This window comes from Coturnix japonica, unplaced genomic scaffold, assembly GCF_054131305.1.
Source record: "Coturnix japonica strain WE unplaced genomic scaffold, WE-NBRP24 Scf063, whole genome shotgun sequence".
NCBI classification, from domain to species: Eukaryota; Metazoa; Chordata; class Aves; order Galliformes; family Phasianidae; genus Coturnix; species Coturnix japonica.
Window position 1 is genome coordinate 113005 of NW_028188966.1, and position 15171 is coordinate 128175.

The 15171-nt window shown below is 57.6% G+C and overlaps 1 protein-coding gene across 1 annotated transcript in view; it reads left to right on the top strand.

Annotated features, from left to right (window-relative positions):
* The first annotated feature begins 1285 nt into the window (after positions 1-1285).
* LOC146751687 (glutamate receptor ionotropic, NMDA 2D-like) overlaps positions 1286-15171 on the top strand; it is a 95074-nt gene continuing 81188 nt past the window's right edge. Inside the window, exons 1-2 of the mRNA XM_085533783.1 lie at positions 1286-1345; positions 4343-4743. Coding sequence (XP_085389909.1) covers positions 4360-4743 — 384 coding nt within the window. The 5' untranslated portion in view covers positions 1286-1345; positions 4343-4359. The remainder of the gene's footprint in view (positions 1346-4342; positions 4744-15171) is intronic.

Consider the following 15171-nt stretch of genomic DNA (forward strand, 5'->3'; position numbering starts at 1 on the left):
AGGGGATATAGGGGGATATAGGGGATATAGGGGGATATAGGGGGATATAGGGGGATATAGGGGATATAGGGGGATATAGGGGATATAGGGTTATATAGGGGATATAGGGGATATAGGGGGATATAGGGGATATAGGGGATATAGGGGGATATAGGGTATATAGGGGATATAGGGGGATATAGGGGATATAGGGGATATAGGGGATATAGGGTTATATAGGGGATATAGGGGATATAGGGGGATATAGGGTTATATAGGGGATATAGGGGATATAGGGGGATATAGGGTTATATAGGGGATATGGGGGGATATAGGGGATATAGGGGATATAGGGGATATAGGGTTATATAGGGGATATAGGGTTATATAGGGGATATAGGGGATATAGGGGATATAGGGGATATAGGGGATATAGGGTTATATAGGGGATATAGGGGGTATAGGGGATATAGGGGATATAGGGGGTATAGGGTTATATAGGGGATATAGGGTCATATAGGGGATATGGGATTATGGGGGCTATGAGGGAGATATGGGGCAATGGGGGATGTGGGGTGTATGGGGGGATATGGGGCTAGGGGGGGATATGGGGGGATATAGGGGGATATGGGGGCTATAGGGAGATATGGGGGCTATAGGGTTTGGGGGGCAATAGGGACTATGGGGGGATATGGGGGATATGGGGCTATAGGAGGATATGGGGGCTATAGGGGCTATGGGGGGATATGGGGGATATGGGGCTATAGGAGGATATGGGGGCTATAGGGGCTATGGGGGGATATGGGGGATATGGGGCTATAGGAGGATATGGGGGCTATAGGGGCTAAGGGGGGATATGGGGCTATGAGGGGCAATGGGGGCTATGGGGGCTATGGGGGGCTATGGGGGGCTATGGAGGTTATGGGGGGATATGGGGCTATAGGGGATATATGGGGCTATGGGGGGCTATGGGGGATATGGGGCTATAGGGGATATATGGGGCTATGGGGGGCTATGGGGCTATGGGGCTATAGGGGATATATGGGGCTATGGGGGGCTATGGGGCTATGGGGGGATATAGGGGATATGGGGCTATAGGGGGCAATGGGGGATATAGGGGTATATGGGGGCTATGGGAATGTATGGGGGGGTATGGGGGATATGGAGGATATGGGGGATATAGGGGATATAGGGGGATATAGGGTTATATAGGGGATATAGGGGGATATAGGGTTATATAGGGGATATAGGGGATATAGGGGGCTATGGGGGATGTGGACACCCCCCCCCCCCTTGCACCCCACAACTCTTCATCCCCCAAACAGCCGCAATGAGGAGGAGCCCCCAAGAGAGGAGCTGCACCCAGGTATGGGGCGCTATGGGGTGCTATGGGGTGCTATGGGGTGCTATGGGGTGCTATGGGGTGCTATGGGGCAGCTGTGGGGTGCTATGGGGTGCTATGGAACAGTTATGGGGCGCTATGGGGCAGCTGTGGGGTGCTATGGGGTTCTATGGGGCGCTATGGGTGCTATGGGGCAGCTATGGGGCAGCTATGGGGCGCTATGGGTGCTATGGGGCAGCTATGGGGCAGCTATGGGGCGCTATGGGTGCTATGGGGCGCTATGGGGCGCTATGGGGTGCTATGGGGTGCCATGGGGTGCTATGGGGCAGCTATGGGGCGCTATGGGGCAGCTGTGGGGTGCTATGGGGTTCTATGGGGCGCTATGGGTGTTATGGGGCAGCTATGGGGCAGCTATGGGGCGCTATGGGGTGCTATGTGGGGCTATGGGGCATCTATGGGGCGCTATGGGTGCTATGGGGCAGCTATGGGGCTCTATGGGGTGCTATGGGGCAGCTATGGGGTGCTATGGGGCATCTATGCAGCGCTGTGGGGCAGCTATGGGGTGCTATAGGGCGCTATGGGGTGCTATGGGGTGCCATGGGGTGCTATGGGGCAGCTATGGGGCGCTATGGGGCAGCTGTGGGGTGCTATGGGGTGCTATGGGGTTCTATGGGGTGCTATGGGCAGCTATGGGGCGCTATGGGTGCTATGGGGCGCTATGGGTGCTATGGGGCAGCTATGGCGCTCTATGGGGTGCTATGGGGCAGCTATGGGGGGCTATGGGGCAGCTATGGGGTGCTATGGGGCAGCTATGCAGCGCTGTTTGGCAGCTATGTGGTGCTATAGGGCGCTATGGGGTGCTATGGGGTGCCATGGGGTGCTATGGGGCAGCTGTGGGGTGCTATGGGGTGCTATGGGGTTCTATGGGGTGCTATGGGGCACCTGTGGTGTGCTATGGGGCAGCTATGGGGCTCTGTGGGGTGCTATGGGGCTCTATGGGGCAGCTATGGAGCTCTATGGGGTGCTATAGGGCGCTATGGGGTGCTATGTGGCAGCTATGGGGTGCTATGGGGTGCTATGGGGCAGCTATGGGGCAGCTATGGGGTGCTATGGGGCGCTATGGGGTGCCATGGGGTGCTATGGGGCAGCTATGGGGCTCTATGGGGTGCTATGGGGCAGCTATGGGGCAGCTATGGGGTGCTATGGGGCAGCTATGGGGTGCTATGGGGTGCTGTGGGGTGCTATGGGGCAGCTATGGGGCAGCTCTATGGGGTGATGCACTGGGAACCATTGGGTGCCTTTGGGTGCCATTCGGTGCCCTCGGTTGCCCTCGGCTCCCCTCGGCAACTTTCGGCTCCCCTCGGCAACCTTCGGGTCCCATTAACTGCCCTCGGGTTGCCCTCGGCAACCTTCGTGTCTCCTCGGCAACCTTCGGCTGCCCTCGGCAACCTTCGGGTCCCCATTGGTTCCCATTGGCTGCCCTCGGCAATCTTCGGCAACCTTCGGCAACCTCCGTCTCCCCTCGGCAATCTCCGTCTCCCATTGGCTGCCTTATGTTTGCCCTCGGCAACCTTCGGGTCCCCATTGGCTCCCATTGGCTGCCCTCGGCAACCTTCGTGTCCCATCGGCAACCTTCGGGTCCCCTTCGGCTCCCATAGGCTCCCATTGGCTCCCATTAACAGCTCTCGGCAACCTTCGGCTCCCATTAACTGCCCTCGGGTCCCCTCGGCAACTTTCGGGTCCCCTCGGCAACCTTCGGGTCCCCATTGGCTCCCATTGGCTGCCCTCGGCAATCTTCGGCTCCCATCGGCAACCTTCGGGTCCCCATTGGCTCTCATTAACTGCCTTCGGCAACCTTCGGCTCCCCTCGGCAACCTTCGGGTCCCCATTGGCTCCCATTGGCTGCCCTCGGCAACCTTCGTGTCCCCATTGGTTCCTATTGGCTGCCCTCGGCAACTTTCGGCTCCCTTCGGCAACCTTCGGCTCCCCATTGGCTCTCATTGGCTGCCTTCGGCAACCTTCGGCTCCCCTCGGCAACCTTCGGGTCCCCATTGGCTCCCATTGGCTGCCCTCGGCAACCTTCGGGTCCCCTCGGCAACTTTCGGGTCCTATTAAATGCCCTCGGGTCCCCTCGGCAACCTTCGTGTCTCCTCGGCAATCTTCGGGTCCCCTCGGCAACCTCCGTCTCCCCATTGGCTGCCTTATGTTTGCCCTCGGCAACCTTCGGCTCCCCTCGGCAACTTTCGGCTCCCTTCGGCAACCTTCGGGTCCCCATTGGTTCCCATTGGCTTCCCTCGGCAACTTTCGGCTCCCCTCGGCAACCCTCGGCTCCCCATTGGCTCCCATTAACTGCCCTCGGCAACCTTCGGGTCCCCTCGGCAACCCTCGGGTCCCATCGGCAACCTTCGTCTCCCTTCGGCAACCTTCGGGTCCCCATTGGGTCCCATTGGCTGCCCTCGGCAATCTTCGGCTCCCCTCGGCAACCTTCGTGTCCCCATTGGCTCCCATTGGCTGCCTTCGGCAACCTTCGGCTCCCCTCGGCAACCTTCGGGTCCCCATTGGCCCCCATTGGCTGCCTTCGGGTGCCCTCGGCAACTTTCGGCTCCCTTCGGCAACCTTCGGCTCCCCATTGGCTCTCATTAACTGCCTTCGGCAACCTTCGGCTCCCCTCGGCAACCTTCGGGTCCCCTCGGCAACTTTCGGGTCCCATCGGTAACCTTCGGCTCCCATTAACTGCCCTCGGGTTGCCCTCGGCAACCTTCGGCTCCCTTCGGCAACCTTCGGCTCCCCTCGGCAACCTTCGGGTCCCATTAACTGCCCTCGGGTCCCCTCGGCAACCTTCGGGTCCCCATTGGTTCCCATTGGCTCCCATTGGCTGCCCTCGGCAATCTCCGTCTCCCCTCGGCAATCTCCGCCCCCCCATTGTCTCCCTTATATTCGCCCTCGTCAATCTCCGTCACCCCTCGGCAACTTCCGCCCCCCCCTTTTAACTAACACTGCAATTCCCCTCCGGTCCTCCAGGCGGCGCTGTGTCTGCGATGACCCCATGGAGCCGCTCTATCCCCCTTCTTCCTGCTTTCCTCGCTTTCACTCTCTCGTGCGCGGGGCCTTTCCCGGAAGTGAAGCGGCCGCCATTAAACGTCGCCATAGTGTTACGCGGATCCCCGATCCCGAGCGATCTTTTAAACCCTCCGTTCCCACCGGGGGTGACTCCGGTACCTTTAAGGATGGACGAAGGGGATCCCAGGAGTTTATTGGTCCGGTTATGTGACCTGTTGTCGTCGTTAAAGCTGCACGGGGTGGTGTTTGACGACAAGGCCGGAGCCGAGGCCGTGGCCCATATCTTGGACTTTGTGTCGGCTCAGGCCGCGGTGCCCATAGTGGGAGTCAGCGGCGGGGCGGCCACTGTCATGGCGCCCAAGGTAAGGGGGGGATATGGGGGGATATGGGGGTAATAGGGGGGATATGGGGGTCTATAGGGATCTATGGGGGTCTATGGGGCTTCTATGGGGGTCTATGGGGGTCTGTGGGGATGTATGGGGCACCTATGGGGGTCTATTGGGGGGATATGGGGGTCTATGGGGCTCCTATAGGGGTCTATGGGGATGTATGGGGGTCTATCTGGCTCCTATGGGGGGCTATGGGGATCTATGGGGATGTATGGGGGTCTATGGGGCACCTGTGGGGGTCTATGTGGCTCTTATGGGTATCTGTGAATATCTATGGGGATCTATGGGGGTCTATGGGACTATATGGGGGTTATATGGGAATCTATGGGGCTAATATGGGTCCCTATGGGTCCCTATGGGTCCCTATGGGTCTCTATGGGGTCTCTATGGGTCCCTATGGGTCTCTATGGGGCTAATATGGGTCTCTATGGGGCTAATATGGGGATCTATGGAACTCCTATTGGGGTCTATGGGGGTCTATGGGGGTTTATGGGGCGTCTATGGGGGTCTATGGGGATGTATGGGGGTCTGTGGGGGTCTATGGGGATGTATGGGGCTCTATGGGGATGTATGGGGCTCTATGGGGATGTATGGGGGTCTATGGGGATGTATGGGGCTCTATGGGGCTCCTATGGGGGTCTATGGGGATGTATGGGGCTCTATGGGTGTCGGCTCAGGCCGCGGTGCCCATAGTGGGAGTCAGCGGGGGGGCGGCCACTGTCATGGCGCCCAAGGTAAGGGGGGGATATGGGGATGTATGGGGGTCTATGGGGGTAATAGGGGGGATATGGGGATGTATGGGGGTAATAGGGGGGATATGGGGGTCTATGGGGGTAATAGGGGGGATATGGGGGTCTATGGGGGTAATAGGGGGGATATGGGGGTCTATGGGGGTAATAGGGGGGATATGGGGGTCTATGGGGGTAATAGGGGGGGATATGGGGGTCTATGGGGGTAATAGGGGGGATATGGGGGTCTATGGGGGTAATAGGGGGGATATGGGGGTCTATGGGGGTAATAGGGGGGGTATGGGGGTCTATGGGGGTCTATGGGGGATAATAGGGGGGATATGTGGGTCTATGGGGGTAGTAGGGGGGGATATGGGGGTCTAGGGGGGTAATAGGGGGGGATATGGGGGTCTATGGGGGTAATAGGGGGGGTATGGGGATGTATGGGGGTCTATGGGGGTCTATGGGGATGTATGTGGGTCTATGGGAATGTATGGGGGTCTATGGGGATGTATGGGGGTCTATGGGGATGTATGGGGGTCTATGGGGGTCGGCTCAGGCCGCGGTGCCCATAGTGGGAGTCAGCGGGGGGGCGGCCACTGTCATGGCGCCCAAGGTAAGGGGGGGTAATGGGGGGGTATGGGGCTCTATGGGTCTCTATGGGTCTCTATGGAGCTAATATGGGGGTCTATGGGGATGTATGGGGCTCCTATGGGGGTCTATGGGGATGTATGGGGGTCTATGGGGCTCATATGGGGATGTATGGGGCTCTATGTGGCTCCTATGCAGATCTATGGGGCTCCTATGGGGATGTAAGGGGCTCTATGGGGATGTATGGGGGTCTATGGGGATCTATGGGGCTCCTATTGGGGTATATGGGGGTCTATGGGGTCCCTATGGGTCCCTATGGGTCTCTATGGGGCTCCTATGGGGGTCTATGGGGCTCCTATGGGGGTCTATGGGGATGTATGGGGATCTATGGGGCTCCTATGGGGCTCTATGGGGATGTATGGGGGTCTATGGGGATGTATGGGGCTCTATGGGGATGTATGGGGGTCTATGGGGGTCTATGGGGATGTTTGGGGGTCTATGGGGGTCGGCTCAGGCCGCGGTGCCAATAGTGGGAGTCAGCGGGGGGGCGGCCACTGTCATGGCGCCCAAGGTAAGGGGGGATATGGAGGGGTATGGGGGGATATGGGGGGATATGGGGGGATATGGGGGTAATAGGGGGGTTATGGGGATGTATGGGGCTCTATGGGGATGTTTGGGGGTCAATGGGGATGTATGGGGGTCTATGGGGGTCTATGGGGGTAATAGGGGGGGATATGGGGGTCTATGGGGCTCCTATGGGGATCTATGGGGATCTATGATGCACCTATGGGGGTGTATGGGGATGTATGGGGGTCTATGGGGTTCCTATGGGTCTCTATGGGGTCTCTATGGGTCAATATGGGTCTCTATGGGTCCCTATGGGGTCTCTACGGGTCTCTGTGGGTCTCTATGGGGCTAATATGGGGGTCTACGGGTCTCTATGGGTCCCTATGAGTCTCTATGGGGTCTCTATGGGTCCCTATGGGTCTCTATGGGTCCCTATGGGTCCCTATGGGGTCACTATGGGGTCCCTATGGGTCCCTATGGGGTCTCTATGGGTCCCTATGGGGTCTCTATGGGTCCCTATGGGGTCTCTATGGGTCCCTATGGGGTCTCTATGGGGTCCCTATGGGGTCTCTATGGGTCTGTATGGGTCTCTATGGGGTCTCTATGGGGTCTCTATGGGTCTCTATGGGTCTCTATGGGTCCCTATAGGTCTCTATGGGGATCTATGGGTCTCTATGGGGCTAATATGGGGGTCTATGGGGATCTATGGGTCTCCTATTGGGGTCTATGGGGGTTTATGGGGCTCCTATGGGTCCCTATGGGGTCTCTACGGGTCTCTGTGGGTCTCTATGGGGGTCTATGGCGCTCCTATGGGGGTCTATTGGGGGGATATGGGGGTCTATGGGGCTCCTATTGGGGTCTATGGGGATCTATGGGGCTCCTATGGGGCTCTATGGGGATGTATGGGGGTCTATGGGGTTCCTATGGGGCTCTATGGGGATGTATGGGGCTCTATGGGGTTGTATGGGGGTCTGTGGGGCTAATATAGGGTTCTATGGGGGTCTATGGGGCTCCTATGGGGATCTATGGGGCTCCTATGGGGATCTATGGGGGTAATAGGAGGGATATGGGGGTAATAGGGGGTCTGTGGGGATGTATGGGGTTCCTATGGGGATCTATGGGGCTCCTATGGGGGTCTATGGGGGTCTATGGAGATCTATGGGGGTCTATGGGGGTCGGCTCAGGCCGCGGTGCCCATAGTGGGAGTCAGCGGGGGGGCGGCCACTGTCATGGCGCCCAAGGTAAGGGGGGGTAATGGGGGCTAATATGGGGGTCTATGGGGCTCCTATGGGGGTCTATGGGGGTCTATGGGGATGTATGGGGGTCTATGGCAATGTATGGGGCTCCTATGGGGGTCTATGGGGGGCTATGAGGGTAATATGGGAGTCTATGGGGGTCTATGGGGCACCTATGGGGGTCTATGGGGCTAATATAGGGTTCTATGGGGGTCTATGGGGATGTATGGGGTCTATGGGGTCCCTATGGGGTCCCTATGGGGTCTATGGGTCTCTATGGGGTCTCTATGGGGTCTCTATGGGTCCCTATGGGTCCCTATGGGGTCTCTATGGGGATCTATGGGTCTCCTATGGGGCTCTGTGGGGATGTATGGGTGTCTATGGGGATCTATGGGGGTCTGTGGGTCCCTATGGGTCTCTATGGGGCTAATATGGGGGTCTATGGGGTCTCTATGGGGTCCCTATGGGTCTCTATGGGGCTCCTATGGGGGTCTATGGGGCTCTATGGGGCTCCTATGGGGGTCTGTGTGGCTCCTATGGGGATCTGTGGGGATCTATGAGGCACCTATGGGGGTCTATGGGGCTCTATGGGGATGTATGGGGGTCTATGGAGCTCCTATGGGGGTCTATGGGGATGTATGGGGATCTATGGGGCTCCTATGGGGCTCTATGGGGATGTATGGGGGTTTATGGGGCTCCTATGGGGGTCTATGGGGGTCTATGGAGATCTATGGGGGTCTATGGGGGTCGGCTCAGGCCGCGGTGCCAATAGTGGGAGTCAGCGGGGGGGCGGCCACTGTCATGGCGCCCAAGGTAAGGGGGGGATATGGGGGCTAATATGGGGGTCTATGGGGCTCCTATGGGGGTCTATGGGGGTCTATGGGGTCTCTATGGGTCCCTATGGGGTCTCTATGGGGTCTCTATGGGTCCCTATGGGTCTCTATGGGGCTCTATGGGGTCTATGGGGTCTCTATGGGGCTAATATAGGGGTCTATGGGTCTCTATGGGTCTCTATGGGGATCTATGGGTCTCCTATGGGGCTCTATGGGGATGTATGGGGGTCTATGGGGGTCGGCTCAGGCCGCGGTGCCAATAGTGGGAGTCAGCGGGGGGGCGGCCACTGTCATGGCGCCCAAGGTAAGGGGGGGTAATAGGGGGATATGGGGGGATATGGGGGTAATAGGGGGGATATGGGGATGTATGGGGCTCTATGGGGATGTTTGGGGGTCAATGGGGATGTATGGGGGTCTATTGGGGTCTATGGGGGTAATAGGGGGGGATATGGGGGTCTATGGGGGTAATAGGGGGGGATATGGGGGTCTATGGGGCACCTATGGGGGTCTATGGGGCTAATATAGGGTTCTATGGGGGTCTATGGGGATGTATGGGGGTCTGTGGGGATCTATGGGGCTCCTATTGGGGTATATGGGGGTCTATGGGGTCCCTATGGGTCTCTATGGGTCCCTATGGGTCTCTATGGGGCTAATATGGGTCCATATGGGTCTCTATGGGTCTCTATGGGGCTAATATGGGGGTCTGTGGGTCTCTATGGGGTCTCTATGGGGATCTATGGGTCTCTATGGGGTCTCTATGGGGCTAATATGGGTCCCTATGGGTCCCTATGGGTCTCTATGGGGTCTCTATGGGTCCCTATGGGTCTCTATGGGGCTCCTATGGGTCTCTATGGGTCCCTATGCGGTCTCTACGGGTCTCTGTGGGTCTCTATGGGGCTAATATGGGGGTCTATGGGGCTCTATGGGGCTCCTATGGGGGTCTATGGGGGTCTGTGTGGCTCCTATGGGGATCTGTGGGGGTCTGTGGAGCTCCTATGGGGATGTATGGGGGTCTGTGGGGATGTATGGGGGTCTATGGGGATGTATGGGGGTCTATGGGGATCTATGGGGCTCCTATGGGTATCTATGGGGTGTCTATGTGGATGTATGGGGCTCTATGGGGATCTGTGGGGCTCCTATGGGGATGTATGTGGGTCTATGGGGATGTATGGGGGTCTATGGGGATGTATGTGGGTCTATGGGGATGTATGGGGGTCTATGGGGGTCGGCTCAGGCCGCGGTGCCAATAGTGGGAGTCAGCGGGGGGGCGGCCACTGTCATGGCGCCCAAGGTAAGGGGGGGATATGGGGGGGTATGGGGGGATATGGGGGTCTATGGGGGTAATAGGGGGGATATGGGGATGTATGGGGGTCTATGGGGGTAATAGGGGGGGTATGGGGGTCTATGGGGGTCTATGGGGGATAATAGGGGGGATATGTGGGTCTATGGGGGTAGTAGGGGGGGATATGGGGGTCTATGGGGGTAATAGGGGGGATATGGGGGTCTATGGGGGTAATAGGGGGGGTATGGGGGTCTATGGGGGTCTATGGGGGATAATAGGGGGGATATGTGGGTCTATGGGGGTAGTAGGGGGGGATATGGGGGTCTATGGGGGTAATAGGGGGGGATATGGGGGTCTGTGGGGGTCTATGGGGATGTATGGGGGTCTATGGGGTAATAGGGGTAATATGGGGGTAATAGGGGGGATATGAGGATGTATGGGGTCTGTGGGGATCCTATGGGGATCTATGAATACCTATGGGCATCTATGGGGATCTATGGGGGTCTATGGGGTTGTATGGGGGTCTGTGGGGCTCCTATGGGGGTCTATGGGGCTCCTATGGGGATCTATGAATACCTATGGGCATCTATGGGGGTCTGTGGGGCTCCTATGGGGGTCTATGGGGATGTATGGGGGTCTATGGGGCTCCTATGGGGATGTATGGGGGCCTATGGGGCTCCTATGGGGATGTATGGGGGCCTATGGGGCTCCTATGGGGCTCTATGGGGATGTATGGGGCTCTATGGGGATGTATGGGGCTCTATGGGGATGTATGGGGCTCCTATGGGGATGTATGGGGCTCCTATGGGGATGTATGGGGCTCCTATGGGGATGTATGGGGCTCCTATGGGGATGTATGGGGCTCCTATGGGGATGTATGGGGGTCTATGGGGATCTATGGCGACCCTATGGGGCTCTATGGGGATGTATGGGGGTCTATGGGGATGTATGGGGGTCTATGGGGATGTATGGGGGTCTATGGGGGTTGGCTCAGGCCGCGGTGCCCATAGTGGGAGTCAGCGGGGGGGCGGCCACTGTCATGGCGCCCAAGGTAAGGGGTCTCTATGGGTCTCTATGGGGCTCCTATGGGGGTCTATGGGGCTAATATAGGGTTCTATGGGGGTCTATGGGGATGTATGGGGCTCCTATGGGGCTCTATGGGGATGTATGGGGGTCTGTGAGGATGTATGGGGCTCCTATGGGGGTCTATGGGGATGTATGGGGGTATTTGGGGCTCTATGGGGCTCCTATGGTTCTCTATGGGTCTCTATGGGTCTCTATGGGGCTCTATGGGTCTCTATGGGGTTCTATGGGGATCTGTGGGGGTCTATGGGGATGTATGGGGGTCTATGGGGATCTATGGGGGTCTATGGGGATCTATGGGGCTCCTATGGGGGGCTATGAGGGTAATATGGGAGTCTATGGGGCTCTATGGGGATGTATGGGGCTCTATGGGGATGTATGGGGGTCTATGGGGATGTATGGGGGTCTATGGGGATGTATGGGGCTCTATGGGGATGTATGTGGGTCTATGGGGGTCTATGGGAATGTATGGGGGTCTATGGGGATGTATGGGGGTCTATGGGGCTCTATGGGGATGTATGGGGCTCTATGGGGATGTATGGGGGTCTATGGGAATGTATGGGGGTCTATGGGGATGTATGGGGGTCTATGGGGATGTATGGGGGTCTATGGGGGTCTATGGGGATGTATGGGGGTCTATGGGGATGTATGGGGGTCTATGGGGATGTATGGGGGTCTATGGGGGTCGGCTCAGGCCGCGGTGCCCATAGTGGGAGTCAGCGGGGGGGCGGCCACTGTCATGGCGCCCAAGGTAAGGGGTCTCTATGGGTCTCTATGGGGCTCCTATGGGGGTCTATGGGGCTAATATAGGGTTCTATGGGGGTCTATGGGGATGTATGGGGCTCCTATGGGGCTCTATGGGGATGTATGGGGGTCTATGAGGATGTATGGGGCTCCTATGGGGGTCTATGGGGATGTATGGGGGTATTTGGGGCTCTATGGGGCTCCTATGGTTCTCTATGGGTCTCTATGGGTCTCTATGGGGCTCTATGGGTCTCTATGGAGTTCTATGGGGATCTGTGGGGGTCTATGGGGATGTATGGGGGTCTATGGGGATCTATGGGGGTCTATGGGGATCTATGGGGCTCCTATGGGGGGCTATGAGGGTAATATGGGAGTCTATGGGGCTCTATGGGGATGTATGGGGCTCTATGGGGATGTATGGGGGTCTATGGGGATGTATGGGGGTCTATGGGGATGTATGGGGGTCTATGGGGATGTATGGGGGTCTATGGGGATGTATGGGGGTCTATGGGGGTCTATGGGAATGTATGGGGGTCTATGGGGATGTATGGGGGTCTATGGGAATGTATGGGGGTCTATGGGGATGTATGGGGGTCTATGGGGATGTATGGGGGTCTATGGGGGTCTATGGGAATGTATGGGGGTCTATGGGAATGTATGGGGGTCTATGGGGATGTATGGGGGTCTATGGGGATGTATGGGGGTCTATGGGGGTCGGCTCAGGCCGCGGTGCCCATAGTGGGAGTCAGCGGGGGGGCGGCCACTGTCATGGCGCCCAAGGTAAGGGGTCTCTATGGGTCTCTATGGGGCTCCTATGGAGGTCCATGGGGCTAATATAGGGTTCTATGGGGGTCTATGGGGATGTATGGGGCTCCTATGGGGGTCTATGGGGATCTATGGGGGTCTATGGGGATCTATGGGGCTCCTATGGGGGGCTATGAGGGTAATATGGGAGTCTATGGGGCTCTATGGGGATGTATGGGGCTCTATGGGGATGTATGGGGGTCTATGGGGATGTATGGGGCTCTATGGGGATGTATGTGGGTCTATGGGGGTCTATGGGAATGTATGGGGGTCTATGGGAATGTATGGGGGTCTATGGGGATGTATGGGGGTCTATGGGGATGTATGGGGGTCTATGGGGGTCTATGGGAATGTATGGGGGTCTATGGGAATGTATGGGGGTCTATGGGGATGTATGGGGGTCTATGGGGATGTATGGGGGTCTATGGGGATGTATGGGGGTCTATGGGGGTCGGCTCAGGCCGCGGTGCCCATAGTGGGAGTCAGCGGGGGGGCGGCCACTGTCATGGCGCCCAAGGTAAGGGGTCTCTATGGGTCTCTATGGGGCTCCTATGGGGGTCTATGGGGCTAATATAGGGTTCTATGGGGGTCTATGGGGATGTATGGGGCTCCTATGGGGCTCTATGGGGATGTATGGGGGTCTATGAGGATGTATGGGGGTCTTTGGGGGTCTTTGGGGGTCTGTGGGGTCTCTATGGGTCTCTATGGGGCTCCTATGTGTCTCTATGGGTCCCTATGGGTCTCTATGGGGCTAATATGGGTCTCTATGGGGCTCTATGGGGCTAATATTGGGGTCTATGGGGATCTATGGGTCCCTATGGGTCTCTATGGGGCTAATATGGGGGTCTATGGGGATCTATGGGGCTCCTATTGGGGTCTATGGGGCTCCTATGGGTCCCTATGGGGTCTATGGATCCCTATGGGTCTCGATGGGGTCTCTATGGGGTCTCTATGGGTCTCTATGGGGTCCCTATGGGGTCTATGGATCCCTATGGGTCTCGATGGGGTCTCTATGGATCCCTATGGGTCCCTATGGGTCTCTATGGGGCTAATACGGGGGTCTGTGGGTCCCTATGGGTCCCTATGGGTCTCTATGGGTCCCTATGTGTCTCTATGGGGTCTCTATGGGGATCTATGGGTCTCTATGGGGCTAATATAGGGGTCTATGGGTCTCTATGGGTCTCTATGGGGATCTATGGGGATCTATGGGTCTCCTATGGGGCTCTGTGGGGATGTATGGGGGTCTATGGGGGTCCTATGGGGGTCTATGGGGATGTATGGGGGTCTGTGGGGATCTATGGGGCTCCTATGGGGGTCTGTGTGGGGCTATGAGGGTAATATGGGAGTATATGGGGGTCTATGGGGGTCTATGGGACTCCTATGGGGGTCTATGGGGGTCTGTGAGGCTCCTATGGGGGTCTATGGGGGCTAATATGGGGGATGTGGGGGTCTATGGGGTTCTTTGGGGGTCTATGGTGATGTATGAGGGTCTATGGGGATCTATGGGGGTAATAGGGGGGATATGGGGGTCTATGGGGCTTCTATGGGGGTAATAGCGGGGATATGGGGGTCTATGGGGGTCTATGGGGGTAATAGGGGGGATATGGGGGTAATAGGGGGGATATGGGGGTCTATGGGGGTCTATGGGGGTAATAGGGGGGGATATGGGGGTCTATGGGGGTAATAGGGGGGATATGGGGGTCTATGGGGCTTCTATGGGGGTAATAGGGGGGGATATGGGGGTCTATGGGGGTAATATGGGGGATATGGGGATCTATGGGGGTAATAGGGGGGAAAAGGGGGGCATGGGGGTAATAGGGGGGATATGGGGGTCTATGGGGGTAATAGGGGGAATATGGGGGTCTATGGGGCACCTATGGGGGTCTATGGGACTCCTATGGGGGTCTATGGGGGTCTGTGAGGCTCCTATGGGGGTCTATGGGGGCTAATATGGGGTCTATGGGGGTCTATGAGGCACCTATGGGTGTCTATGGGGTGTCTATGTGGATGTATGGGGGTCTATGGGGATGTATGGGGCTCCTATGGGGCTCTGTGGGGATGTATGGGGGTCTATGGGGTTCCTATGGGGGTCTATGGGGATGTATGGGGGTCTATGGGGCTAATATAGGGCTCTATGGGGGTCTATGGAGATGTATGGGGGTCTATGGGGATCTATGGGGCTCCTATTGGGGTCTGTGGGGGTCTATGGGGTCTCTATGGGTCTCTATGGGTCCCTATGGGGCTCTATGGGGCTCTATGGGGCTAATATGGGGGTCTGTGGGTCCCTATGGGTCTCTATGGGTCCCTATGGGTCTCTATGGGGCTAATATGGGGGTCTATGGGGATCTATGGGGCTCCTATTGGGGTCTATGGGGGTCTATGGGGTCTCTATGGGGTCTCTATGGGTCTCTATGGGTCCTTATGGGTCTCTATGGGTCTCTATGGGGTCCCTATGGGTCTCTATGGGGTCCCTATGGGGCTAATATGGGGATCTATGGGGATCTATGGGTCTCTATGGGGCTAATATGGGGGTC